This window comes from Carya illinoinensis, chromosome 2, assembly GCF_018687715.1.
Source record: "Carya illinoinensis cultivar Pawnee chromosome 2, C.illinoinensisPawnee_v1, whole genome shotgun sequence".
NCBI lineage: Eukaryota > Viridiplantae > Streptophyta > Magnoliopsida > Fagales > Juglandaceae > Carya > Carya illinoinensis.
The window spans coordinates 3,546,500-3,560,595 of NC_056753.1; the positions used below are offsets into that span (position 1 = coordinate 3,546,500).

Genomic DNA, 14,096 nt, shown 5'->3' on the forward strand with positions numbered 1-14,096 from the left:
ATTAATAATCATTTATATTCTCTAGGAATTACTTTTTTTAATAACACTTTCATTAATAATTTAATTATTGTTAAAATAAAAAATAAATACTATTAAACATTACGACTCCTTACAAAATGAAATAATTTAGAAAAAAAAATTACTATTTCAACCACAAAACCATCGACCACCACCATTCCTCGACTCTTTGCACCAATTTTTTTCAAGTAATACCATTCAACTTTTCCATTCTCCACACGCTGTATTTTTTAAAATTTTTAATTTTTTTAAAATTTGTTTGAATTTGTCTTTTTAGACTAATTAAATTCTTATATTCATTATTCATATATTAAATATTTGATAAAAATGATAAAAATTAAAAAAAATTGATGTGTGGAAGTTGTGTGAATAATACGAGGTTATGTAATTTTTTTCTTTTTCTAAAACAAATATAAATATGTTGGACAAAATATGATTGGAATGTTATAATCACACAACTATGTGACATGCAATTTTAAAAAAATAATAATATTTATAATTATGAGTGTCCGAGCACTGCATAATTTATTTTAAAAAAATAAGTAAATATAAAATCCGTACAGTCAAAATGATTGTATTGCATTTACGCACTATATAACTATATGCAGTATTACTTTCTTTTTTCTTTTATTAAATAATATTGTGTTGTCTAATTTTTGTATTATGAGAAAATAGAATTATCTGATATTTTATATTTTGCACTACGAGCTATCAAAACTAATCTGTTTATTACATTCGGGGATGAATCTGGGTGCCCCAAAAAGACTCTGATGTTTTTAATTAACATTCAAAATTATGTAAAAATAAAAATAGAAGAATATTAGATTTTAATTTATTTAGTCCTAAATATGTTTTATTATCCATAAAATTGTACGTACATACATACATATATATATATATATACACGAACTAGCCAGAAACGAAAATAACCCATAAATACCTTTTTAAGGTATACTCTCTTTATTTAAATCTCTTATATAGATTTAATTTTACTATATAAGAAAGTGCTGAAAAAATATCATGACACTGATGAACTGGTGAAATCATGCAACTTTTTTTTTTTTTTTTTTTTTTTTCAGTAATGAAAGCAGCCTTTTATTTCTTTTTCATCTTTTTAATTTTTTTTTTTAAGTAATGAATATAGGTTTTTTTTAATCCACTAACATGTATTCTTCTTTAAAAAACTTTCTAACGTGTATTTAATTTTATTTTATAAGAAAGCACAATATAGATGACACAAAAATAAGACCATGAACGTGCAAAAAGAATATTTTATTTTTTTCAGCAATGCGATTGATTTTTTTTTTTTTATCCAATTAAGAATATTTTTTTAATGTTTTTGTGATTTTTTTTCTCGGTTTTAATTTATTTATTGGCTACATGAGATGTGCATGTTTTTTTTTTCTCCTATTTTTTCTTTGTTTTCTCGATTTTGATTTATTTATTAGTTAGATGAGACATACATGTTTTTTTTTTCCCCTCTTTAGTAGTGAGCGGGCTTTTTTTTTAAATCCTTTCAAGGATAATTTTTTAATGTTTTTTATGATTTTTTAATTTTTTTACATTTCTATACACATGACTGACAATTATTTGAAATTTAATATTTGAAAATATTAAAATGTAAATCGGCTACAATTATCTATACGCATAATTGACAAACTTACATTACCTATACGCATGCACTAACGAGAGACACAAGAGTGTACTGAAACAGCTGACTTTTAGATTGTCACAATCGACGGACAATTTTATTAACTGACACAAATAAAACAAATAAACACAATTCACTGATACAAATAAACACAACTAACACAACTGGTGGAAAATCATAGAACAAATAAAATAAACTGATTTTTAAACTGCCACAATCGACATAAATTATAAAACAAATAAGCACAATTCACTAACACAAATATACACACATAGGATACAAATAAACAGAAATAAACCACTAATGCAATTTACTGACTTTTTCACAGACAACACACAATAAAATTAAAGAATAAAGAGTGAACACACATAATATACAGAAGGACAATGAAAATACTATTTATTATTGTCGCAACTGGACGACTGCTTATTATAATAGAAAGATATATATCTATATATATGCTCATTGATTTATCATATATATATTTAAATTTTTTAATTTGATTTATTAAGTTATAAACTTACATGTACATTTAAATTAGTTTTGTATATGGTAATATGACTTTTCACAAGTAATTTTCTTTGCCTTTTATTTTGAAAACTTAAGTTGAATAAAAACTTCATATCATAAACATTCAATTTAAATCATGGCATGTTAAATTTTTTTATTTTATATTCAAATTTATAACTCTATATACGCTTTTAAGTAATATTTTAATTTTTTTCATATATAAACTTTTATATATCCTAAGACCCATTTATGTAAATCTTGACTTCGTCCTGATTACATTATTAATAACTTTAAATAAATAAAAATATACGATTCAATAAAATCTATTGGTTAAAATCACTACGTTACGACAGTTATTATTTTATTTAAATAGTTAAATTTGAGTTAAATATGTTAATTTTTTTTATAAATTAAGATTATAAACATATTAAATTTGATAGTTTATGATACAAAATTATAGCAACTAATTGCGAAAAACATATTTTTTCTGGAAAAAAGAAATGTTTCATAATTTTTAGGATGACAAAAAAAACCTTAAAATTAATTGATAATTTAAATAATAATTTTTGGATATTACTTTAGAAAGAAACAGACAATAATTTAAAACTGGAAACTGGAAAAGCCCTGACAGGAAGCATCTTACAAACCTTTATTTAATACATAAAACAAGTCCTTTTTCGACATTTAAACACTTTCCTTTTCCAATTTTCATTTCCTGTCCGTCTCTCTCTTTCGTCGTCCGACTCATGACTTCTGCGCTCTCTGCACCTGAGACAGAGACACAGAGACAGAGTGTGTGAGAGGGAGAAGGGAAAGGAAAGCCCTAGGAAGCTCCCTTTTCATGGAGAAGCTCTCGCATTCTCGGAAACCAAACAGGGCCGCTGCCTCCGTTACACTTTCCAAGACCGCTGGTAGCAATGGCGGGCTCGGAGCCAAGGCTTTGTTCGAAGATGTTTACGGTGGGCCACCCAAGTTCGGCGTCTCGACCCTGTCTCCGCGTGTCGAGGACTACAGCGAGATTTTCGAGAACTTCCACGCGTCACGCGCCTCCTCCATTCCGGTGCTGGATCTTCCAGTGGTTGAAGAGTCCGAGGTTTTCTTTGATGTACGGAGCTGCAGCTTCGACTACGCCGAGGTCTTCGGGGGTTTCGACGGCATAGATTGCGCGGTCTCGTACGAGGAGTTGCTGTTTGACCAGTCCAAAGGTGGGAACCAAGGTTTCTCAGACGACGAAGCTTGGTATGTATGATCATGTTCTAAGTTCTCAGCTTTTAGTTATTTTGTTTTGTAAATTTTGAAAATGAATTCGTTAAATAATGTAAAAAAAAGTTTTGTCTCGTCTGGTTTTCCTCATTTATGTTTCGGATATAACGGTCACTGTGACCATTCTTTCAGTTTCTTGAGTATAATATATATTAGGTGGCCTATACCGTGCGCTTAGGTTTGTGGGTTTTAATAGAATGTAAGGGACTAGCGTAATAGATTAGTGGGTAGTATTGATCTGGTTGTTTTCTATAGACTTCTATTTGAGAGAAGTTCTGGCTTTCCTATTTGTAAAATGTACAAATGATGATGTGAGTGACCCTGGGCAAAGAAGTGTTGAGGACTTGGAAGACTGGCTTTTCTGTAGGGAATCTTGGGTGTTTTGGCTGATGTCGGGGTTTTTGTTGGATGGAGGTTTTATTTTCTTCAAAATTGTTGAGGTATTCAGAGCTTCGTAAGCTTAACTAGTAAAGTGAATTGGAGGCGTATAGAAGATCAGGCATAAATGCTTGCTGTGCTTATTTATTTATTTATTTATTTTTTTCCCAGCAGTATCTCTACCAAAAAAATGCAAGTGTGCTTGGTCCCGTTCTCATGTGTGAACATACGGGCAAATGCTTTTGTGCATTGGTCTCAAGACTAGTTCACAACGTCTATGAGTTTGATGCTATTATTGCAGCTGGATATTATTTGTTTTGTGTAGACTGTTTATGTTCTGCATTTTTAATCATTTATTTAGTTCCTTTTACTGCATCAATAATTTAATGGTGGTATATATATATATATATATATATATATTGTTGTTTCCTCATTCATAGGACTCCGGTAGGAAGTGAATCTCTTTCAGAAGATTCAGATCACGCTGAAAGGAACCATTTCTTGTCCAATGGGGATTTTTACGAGTCATTTGATGGTAATGTGGAGTTCAACACGTCATATCATAAGGCTAATCAGACAAGTGACAAATATATGCACAGTGGAACAACACACATATCTGAGCTACATCCTGTTCCTGGATTCACTTTTTTATTCGACGAAAGTGCTCCCTTGCAAAAGAAAGAAGATGAGAATCCATTCTCGCAGGTCATCGGTGATGATAACCTCAGTATGGATTCTGCTGGGGGAATGATGAAGGGAAAGCATCTGAAGAAAACCATGTCTCACCCTCTTAATGGTGCTGCCAGCAGAGAGACATTTGGAAATGATCTTAAGCCTGAAAAAGCATATACAAGAAGTGGTTCTCTTCCTAATGAGACTTTTATAACTGTATCTGATATCAGCCTTAGAACTCAGCCCTCTCAATTACCTCCACCCTCTCGACCACCACCTTTCGCAGATGTCAGGAAGGATGGTTCTGGTAGGTTGACCTCAAATGGTAAATCTATTGTTTCTGAAGGGTCTGAAGGTGATAGTTCACCACCTTTCTTTGATGTGGAGGTTGATGCAAGTTCATCTGCTGCAGCATCGGCTGCTGCCATGAAGGAAGTAATGAAGAAAGCTCAAGCAAAACTCAGAACTGCAAAAGAATTTATGGATAGGAAGGAGGGTTTTCAAAGCAGTGCAAAAATGGGTTCAAAGAATCATATAACTCATAGGGAAGTGAAGGCAAGTAAGGTTGTTGATGAATATGATAGTTTGAGAGACAATTGTGTCCAGATAGCTTATGACAGAGAAGACATCAAAATGGAATTTTTGGACAGAGAGGAAACACAAAAGGTTCCAAAGATAGCCCAGGAGGTTCCATATTCAGTGGAAGAAGAGAAACTTCTAAATGTTGCTAAAAATTCTGCGGAGAAAAAGCATGGCAAGGAGTACCGGTCATCTCTAGGTTCTGAAAAAATAGAGGTAGGTAGTGAATGGAAAGAAGCATCACATTTTTATGAATTGGTGAGACCAGATAAAACTGGTAAGGCTCTTGAGCAGACAAGCCACGTACATATTTCAGTCAATAATGCTAAAATTGATGAGCAAGGGATGAAGGAGAAGAATGCAGCCGTGGAAGTTTTTGAGGTGCAAGAAGAAGAGATTAAGAAAGTGAAATCAGCTAGTGGAAGACCTGAGCTGCAGTATCAGAAGAAATCTAAAATGGAAAATGAGGTTTGTGAAGGGGAGGAAAAATCTGAAGAGGAGTTCTCATATGAAATGTTAAGAGAAAGTGGGAGATCAGAAGCAGCAAAAGAGGCACACAGGGCAGCAAATGAGGCACACAGGCTAAAAGATCATGAGAAGGTAAAAGTGGCTCAGGTGGTTTTTAAGCAGGTAGACAATGAGAAGGTTAGATTAGACCAAAAAATTATAGAAACTGAAAAGAAATCAACTGCAGCTGGTGTATCAGAAAACTGCAACAACCTGGTTGAGGTCCAGAAGAAAGAATATAAACTTGAAGTCGAGCAGGCAAAGAAGCGCAGGGAGAACGAACAGAAACTGAAAGATGGTAATAAAATAATGGAACATCAGGAAAGAATCAGGGAGTCGTGCGAAAGGGAAGACAATGAAAATAGAAATAATGAGGCTTTTAAACTAGACCAAAATGAGAGAGGGCTTAAAGAGCCTCTTGAACAAGCAGAAGATGAGAAAAAACTCAAGAAAGCTCATGGGTGCAAAAAAAGTGAAAAGAGACGAAAACAGGAGCCTAATGAGAGGTATGAAAATGGGAAAAAACAGAAAGAGGCCTGCAAAACACAGGAAGATGAAAATATATTAAAAGGGGCTCTTGAGCAGGAGGAGAGAGTAAATCGACTACTGACTGTTCTTGAGCAGGAAGAGGATGAGAACAGACTAAAAGAGGGTCTCGAGCAGCAAGAGAGTGATGAGAAACGAAATGAATATGAGAGAGGAGAAGAAAACGAGAAGATATTAGAAGAGGCTCTGCAGTGGGAAATAAATGAGAAGAACCAACCTGAGTCTTATGGAAGAACAGAAAATGAAAAGATTCCCGAAGATGCTTGTACCAAAGAAGAGGAAAAGAGTTTCTATGGAGCTTCTGGGCAAGAAGATAACAATGAAAAACTGAAAGGTTCTCAGGAAGGATGTGACTTCGGCAGGAAATCCAAAGGAGGATTTGAGTTTGAAGAAATTGAGAGGGAATCTACAGAGGCTAGTATTTTGGAAGAGAGTGAGAACAGGCTAAAAAGTTCTGTTGGGAAAGAAGAACTAAAGGGGCTAAACGATGTGTATGAGCAATCAAAGAAGGATGAAAATGAGAAGACACTGAAACTGGTTAAAGGAACCTGTGTGCTCAAGGATGTGGAGGATCTTGTGATATCTAATGGGGCATGGAAGCTGGAGGATAGAGAAAACCTCGAAGCACCTAAGTTAGCCTGCAAAAATCATAAAAACAGCATAAAGCTGGAAGAAACTCAAGAGGCCCATTCTCATGAAGAAAAGGGAAAGACAGAATTCGGGCCCAATGGTAAAGGAAAGCACTCAGAAGCAGCTGAAATTGCAGATGTACTGGGTGGTGAAAAATTCAAAGCATCTAACATTGCTCAAGGAGACTTAGGACTTGAAGAGAACCGATTTAGGATGGAAGATGCTAGAAAGTCGCTTCCGTTAGACAACAATGTGAAGAAGGCAGGTGAACCTGGCTTTGGTGCTAGACAGACTCACGTATATACGAGTCTCTCACAGGTGGACTCTGATCCCATATATCAAGAGAGGAAATTTTCTCATGGATTGGGAGAGAGAGGAGATAACTTCAAACAGGCCCAGGCTGTTCTAAACCAGGAGGAAGGCAAGGACAGATTCATGTCAACTTATGTGAGGAGAGAATGGGTTGAAAATGGAAAGAAAATAGAAGCTGCTTTGCCAGCTATGTTGGATGCAAAAGGAAACATCCAGAAAGCAGCTCCACATGTTAATGCAAAACAGATTACAACGAGGAAAGAGAAGAATCTTAGTCAGACCTCAACATCAGAAGACAAAGAAATGGAGAGGGTGAAGAGAGAAACAGAGCTGGAGATGGATCACCTTAGAAAGATGGAAGAAGAGAGGGAAAGGGAGAGGGAAAGAGAAAAGGATAGAATGGCTGTTGACAGAAAAGCACTTGAAGCTCGGGAAAGGGCATATGCTGAAGCCCGTGAGAAGGCAGAAAGGGCTGCTGTGGAGAGAGCAATGGCCGAGGCTCGTGAAAGACTAGAGAAGGCATGTGCCGAGGCTCGGGAGAAGACATTTTCTGAGAAGGCAACTATGGAAGCTAGGCTCAGAGCAGAACGTGCTGCAGTAGAGAGAGCAACTGCAGAGGCTCGCGAGCGTGCTGTGGAAAAAGCGATGGCTGAGAAGGCTGCTTTTGGGATGAGAGAGCGAGTAGAAAGATCAGTTTCTGATAAATTTACGGGTTCCTTCAGAAATAATGAAATAAAACAGAGCTCTTCTTACTCAGTTTATGGAGGTACCTGATCCTGGAGGCACCTGCTGTGGATCTCTCTTGCGTTGAAAATGTTTTCTTTAACTTCTCATTTTCTTTCAATTTTCAACTGCCTTCTGCTCAATTTCTTCTAAACTATTCTTCCTTTTTACAATAGCTGCCTATCCTAATGAACTATCTGAAGGAGTTGAAGGTGAATCACCTCAGAGGTGTAAAGCTAGATTGGAGAGGCATCGGCGTACCACGGAACGTGCTGTAGGATTCTCACCCTTTGGCATAGCATATGAACTGTTATCCAATATCTGGCAAATATAACACAAATTTTAATGCTGTTGTTTCAGGCAAAAGCTCTTGCAGAGAAAAATATGCGCGATCTCCTTGCTCAGAGAGAGCAAGCCGAGAGAAATGTAAAAATCTTTTTAGAAAGTGAAGAAAACTTAAAATTATCAAACAGTCTTGGTAGTTTTGGTTGATAGTTTTGTTTCTTTTTGCAGAGATTAGCAGAAACTTTGGATGCCGATGTCAGGAGATGGTCAAGTGGGAAAGAAGGGAATCTGCGTGCATTGCTTTCAACCTTGCAATATGTCAGTCTTCCTATCCTACAATATGTATTGGGGTCATGATTCAATATGCTTGTCTCCTGTTTTCTTTGAGTGGTGTTACATTATACAAAGCATATGATAACATTGAAGTGTTCTCTGCTGTGATGTGATGAGAAAAATGTAGCTTAGAAAAAAGACTAAAAATGATTGAAATATGTATGGTTGTGTGTTGAATGTGATTAGAGGAGGGTAACGAATTGAATTACTGCTAATTATGTGAACTTTGAACTAGTTTCTGTTAATTGCTTTCCTGTTAATTTACTTATAAAACAAAAATAAGAAATTGCTTTCCTGTTAATATATCATGTAGTTAGCATGATGCTGGAGCTCCAACCAATCCAATACACATTTAACTTCTATTTCCTTGAATTTGAATTTGTGGTACTTGGTAGTCTGCTACAACTATATCAAACTGCTCCTAAACTTTGGCGTGTATGATGTTTTACACCTTTCCAGGGTAACTTTGGTACCATTCTTGGAGGTGTATGTAAATGTACACATCCATGGCAGTTTTTAAGAGCTTCATAAAAAAGGAAAAGGGACTTTATACTATTAAGAATCTGACATTGACTGCATAACATTTTTCTTTGTTGATCTTCCCATGCTTCCGTTTGCACCACGATCAACATAGTCAGAAATAAAGAACTGAGATGCTTAAAGTTGGTTTGCAAATGAATAACCAATGATTGAACCTCTCTTCAGTTCTTCCTAACTCAAGCTCTAGTGGTGGTTAGTGTAATTATTTCTTCTCCTTTGGCAGATCCTTGGGCCTGACAGTGGCTGGCAGCCAATCCCTCTGACAGAAGTCATAACTGCTGCTGCTGTAAAGAAAGCTTACAGGAAAGCCACTCTTTGTGTTCATCCGGATAAACTACAACAGCGGGGGGCAAGCATTCAGCAGAAGTACATATGTGAAAAGGTCTTTGATCTTCTAAAGGTGTGTTCTGGTTGTGCTATCTCTTTCACGAGTTTCAAGTTATTATCATGTCTCTACTTCTATTTGTGCTTAAGTAGTGATGGTATTCATCCTAATATGAAGGTATTATATTTAGTGAAAGTTTTAAGTTTGCTTTAAATGCCTCTGCTGTGCACCTGACACGAGGTAGCATTGGAATTTAGGGGCTTGCTGAAGCAAATAGCGGGTGGAAAATTCCATGCATCTGATACTCCCCTCCTCTCCTTGTCTTCTCTGTTTACCTTTTTTGTCTTTATATATTTCTAACACCCTTTAGGAGGGAAGAAATCTCGACTAAGCCTTCCTCAGTACACATCTATAAGCATTCTACCAAACAAATTATTGGGTTTACCATAGTCCCTATGGTTTGGTTAATGGACAGATTGGTCCCTAAATTTTAAATTTGAAGTTGCATGATGTGGTATCAAGTTTGATCAAATCAGTCCCTCTATCAATCTTCCATTTGTAAACCGTTATAAATGCTAACTTAGTATGCCACTTAACTTAAAAAAAAAATATATATATATATATATAGTAATATATATATATATAGTATGCCACTTGGTATTTCGTGTCAGAGTAAAAATTTGAAGAAAAAAAAAAAGACTAAAAAATAGTATAAAAAACCTAGTTCATTTCAAAATCCGATACTTTTAAAATGCAAAAATAAGAAATAAATCAAAACCCACCAAAAAAAAAAAAAATCTGAATATATAAAAAGATTATGAAAGGTAATTGTCATGATGTCTTCTTATATCTTGTTTGAGTATTTCCTTCCTTGGCTTCCCTGTATGAAAGGTAGTTATCATGGTGTCTTCTTTTACCCGAGGATCTAGTTGCATCTCCAGTTGGTATGATTAAAATATAAGTATTTTGTTGCAATTTGCACTGCCCCTTTCTTTATTTTCTCGTGTTTTGACAGAGCATTGTAGTGAAATAAAGTGGCAAGCCCGCTTGGTAACCAGATGTTTCTGTTTTGTTAATCTCTAGGAAGCCTGGAACAAATTCAACTCAGAAGAGCGGTAGCCCAGACGTCCGAATTCTATGATGAAATCAGTGTCACGCTTCACATTTTGTAGTTTTCTACCGCCAAGTGTACATCTGTATGTCAATCAGATAATTATTGTTGTCTATGTGGACTTTGAATGTAAGCTTAAGTTCATAAGTTTATGATCAAGAAGAAAATATAGGAATGATCCTATGTCCTCAGTCCTCTACCCCCCACCTCAACCGCAGGGTATAACCCTTGGATGTTGAAATGGAGTCTCTCTTTAGTGACTCTTCCCACTGTGATAATCAAGTTTTCTTCTTCTTGTACCAGCCGTGACACCAAGCAGCCGCTAAAAAAAATGATGTTTCAAGCTACACGTTTCTTCCCCACGTATCAAGAAATCATTTTATCCGACCATATGTTTGGGGATTCCAACCAAAAATCAAATTTAATAAAGTTATAATAATTATATAAGATGAGGTAGTTTAATTTGGTTGGAATCCCCAAACATATGAAGATGGGGATGACATGTTAGAGCATTCACATCCAGTGTCCTCAAGTATCGGATTTTCCATAATTTGAGAAAATATTTAGATATTTCATTCCAAACCACCCTCCTTCCCATTTTCCATTTTGGGGTGAATGGATAGGGTTGCTACAGAGAATCTCCAAATATGGGGATCTATTGTTTGTTTCCAAACTATTATTTTAAGTTTATAAAATTGTTTGTAGTTAAGTTTATAAAAGGAGGTGAGAGAAAAATGTAATAAGAAAGAATAAATAAATATTATTTTAATAGAATAGAGAAATGATAGGGAATGAGATGTAGGAAGTTTTTGAAAGATGAGTAAAATTTAGGAAAAAATTTTAGGAAATGTATTTTTTAGCTAAATTATAAGAAATTTTATGAAAAATTGGATGTGAATGCTCTTAGACTTTTGATGTCCCATGTTGAAACTCAAAAGTTGTACATACCATTCTTATATTTTTTAGGTCTAAAAATGAATTAATCATTATCAACTGAATATTCTCTTGTATGTGTTGGAAATTTAGACATTCCAAATTCACTCCCGTAAGATCTACTATTTGCAGGAATAACAAGAAAAATAGAGAAATAATAAAAACAAAGAAATTTACGTGGAAATTCTAAAATATGAGAAAAACCACCGGACCCAGATAAGAAAATTCACTATGTAAAAAATTATTACAATCATACAATTTTTCTCCTCACCACACCCACAAAGTTACCTTACTAGTAAAACTTTAACTTTACACATCTTCCCTTTTTACAAAAGGCTAATAGAGGAATTTAATTAAAGTTAAAAGTTATTAGATAAGTTTTCAACTGGTGCACTTAAACTAAGATGCTAACCCTCTTATTTATAACCTTAAAAATTTGCTCCTTCATTATTTTTTACTGGTGTGGGACTAAACAAAGGAGCAATTTAAACAACAATCTCCACTTTGCAATTTTGACTGGTCCCACAACCAAGCTCTACCTCGATGAAGATTTTCATAACTTCTCCTATCATGCTTCACCATAAAAGCATACCCATTCAGAATAAAACCAATTCCAAGCATTTTACTTCGGTCCATGTCGAAAAACAACCTTACCGAAAAATTATGGTGTAACTTCCACATTTGACTCTCCTGGAAATTCATTAGCTATCGACATGAATTTCTACCACATACTCTGCATTAACGCCAAACCAATACTTGTGTACAAACTTGTGGAACCGTTAACATTAACACATCCTCTATCATGGCAACTTTGGAAATTAGCGGCATATCATGAGAATGTATATGTCTCTTTTTAAAGATCAAAATCTTTCATGGAGAAAGACACAACATTAGTATCAATATCAATATCTCCATTTACTGACTTGGAGCCACTTGCCGAACCTGTTCTAGCTCTTGGACAATTTTTCTTGACGTGCTCAGATTGTCCACACTCTTAGCAGACTACTTTCTTCTTCATAGAATTCTTCATCTTCCCATTCCCAGCTGCTACTATTACTAAGTTCTTAAGTGGAATATTACTTTCACTACTTAGTCTTCTCTCTTCAGAAAAGATTTTACTGGTAACTTCTGAAAAAATTATTTTCTCCTTCCCACGTATCAAAATAGGTTTCATGTGCTCATAGGAAGGTGGAAGAGGCCATATGAGTCTCAAGGCTTGATCCTCATCATCAATTTTAATTCTAATAGCTTCTATCTTAGTGACAATGCCATTGAGAACGCTTAAATGATTTGAAATAGTTATACATTCGATCTGAAATAGTTATACATTCACTCATCCGCAGCCTATGAAACTGCTCCTTCAGGTACACACGATTTGAGACGCCCTTTGTCTGATACAACTCTTCAAATTTTTCCCAGAGTTCCTTTACTGTAGATATTCCAATCACATTTGCAAGAACATTTTTGGCCAGACACAGACGTATCGCACTTGTTGTTATCAAATCTAGATTCTCCCAATCATTTTAGATCTGCTCATTTCACCAATCACACTAGTACCAGTACTGACTTCATGTGTTGGTCTACCCTTCATGCCTTGTGTAATTCTAATTGAATCAAAACATCCTTGACTTGTACTTGCCACAAGCCAAAATTGATTCTCCCATCAAATTTCTCTACCTCAAATCTGACAAAATTTGAAACCTTACTTCATGATATTGCTTTGATGAATTTTACTGTAGAAATAAATAGTACCTCACTAAATTAGTTCTCAAGAAAGATTGGAGGGTCACAATGGACACACTTATCAATCTCTTAGATAGAGCCTCCTTAGACTGTATGTATCCACACTAACACACCAAATGTCCACCCCATAAAAAAAAACTTAGTGGCTCTGATACCAATTGTTGAAAATTTAGACCTTCCAAATTCACCCCCTAGAATCTACCATTTGCAGGAATAACAAGAAAAATAGAGAAATAATAACAACACAAGAAATTTACTTAAAAACTCCAAAACAGGAGAAAAACTACCAGATACAGAGAAGAAAATTTATTATGTGAGAAATTGTTACAATAACATAATTTTTCTCCTCACCACATGACCCACAAAGTTAACCCACTAGTAAAACTTTTACTTTACACCTCTTCCCTTTTTACAAAAGGTTAATAGAGGAATTTAACTAAAGTCAAAAATTGCTAGATAAGCTTTCAACTGGTGCACTTAAACTAAGATGCTAAGCCTCTTATTTATAATCTTAAAAATTTACTCCTTCGTTATTTTTCACCGGTGTGGACTAAACAAATAAGCAATTTAGTCAACAGTATGAGAGTAATTTAGCCTAAAATATATACACATTACTACCCAAGTTTTCTATTTATATGCACTCCTATATACATCAAATGCGATTGTGATATATTCACTCATGTGTCATTGTCAAGTAGAGGTCCGATACATGTGGTTTTTCAAGGAATAAGCTCTCGTGTTATGGCTGGCTATGGCGTCGCATTGTTGACACCTTGTGACATGGCACACGTATAAAAAAGGTCCACAAAATTTTGAAACTGTCCTTACATTTACATTTAATCAAAACGACTTATATCCCAAAGACCTCGCCCTCCTCTTCCCTTTCAAATCCCTGCTCATTCTAAGACCCAAGTAAAGAGGAGAAAACAAGGTGCAAAAGATGTCTCCCAAATATTTGGAAACAAAGAATCAAAGCACCTTGACAACATAAAGCATCTTCCTTATCTAGCTTCTAACATTAATGGAAAAATAAATAT

The 14,096-nt window shown here is 34.9% G+C and overlaps 1 protein-coding gene across 1 annotated transcript; it reads left to right on the forward strand.

Annotated features, from left to right (window-relative positions):
* Window positions 1-2,874: 2,874 nt before the first annotated feature.
* LOC122297378 (auxilin-like protein 1) lies at window positions 2,875-10,574 on the forward strand. The gene is made up of 7 exons (XM_043107418.1): window positions 2,875-3,418; window positions 4,261-7,832; window positions 7,966-8,063; window positions 8,150-8,215; window positions 8,303-8,392; window positions 9,171-9,347; window positions 10,356-10,574. The coding sequence occupies exons 1-7, from the start codon at window positions 3,021-3,023 to the stop codon at window positions 10,389-10,391; spliced, it is 4,437 nt and encodes a 1,478-aa protein (XP_042963352.1). The 5' UTR covers window positions 2,875-3,020; the 3' UTR covers window positions 10,392-10,574.
* Window positions 10,575-14,096: the final 3,522 nt, after the last annotated feature.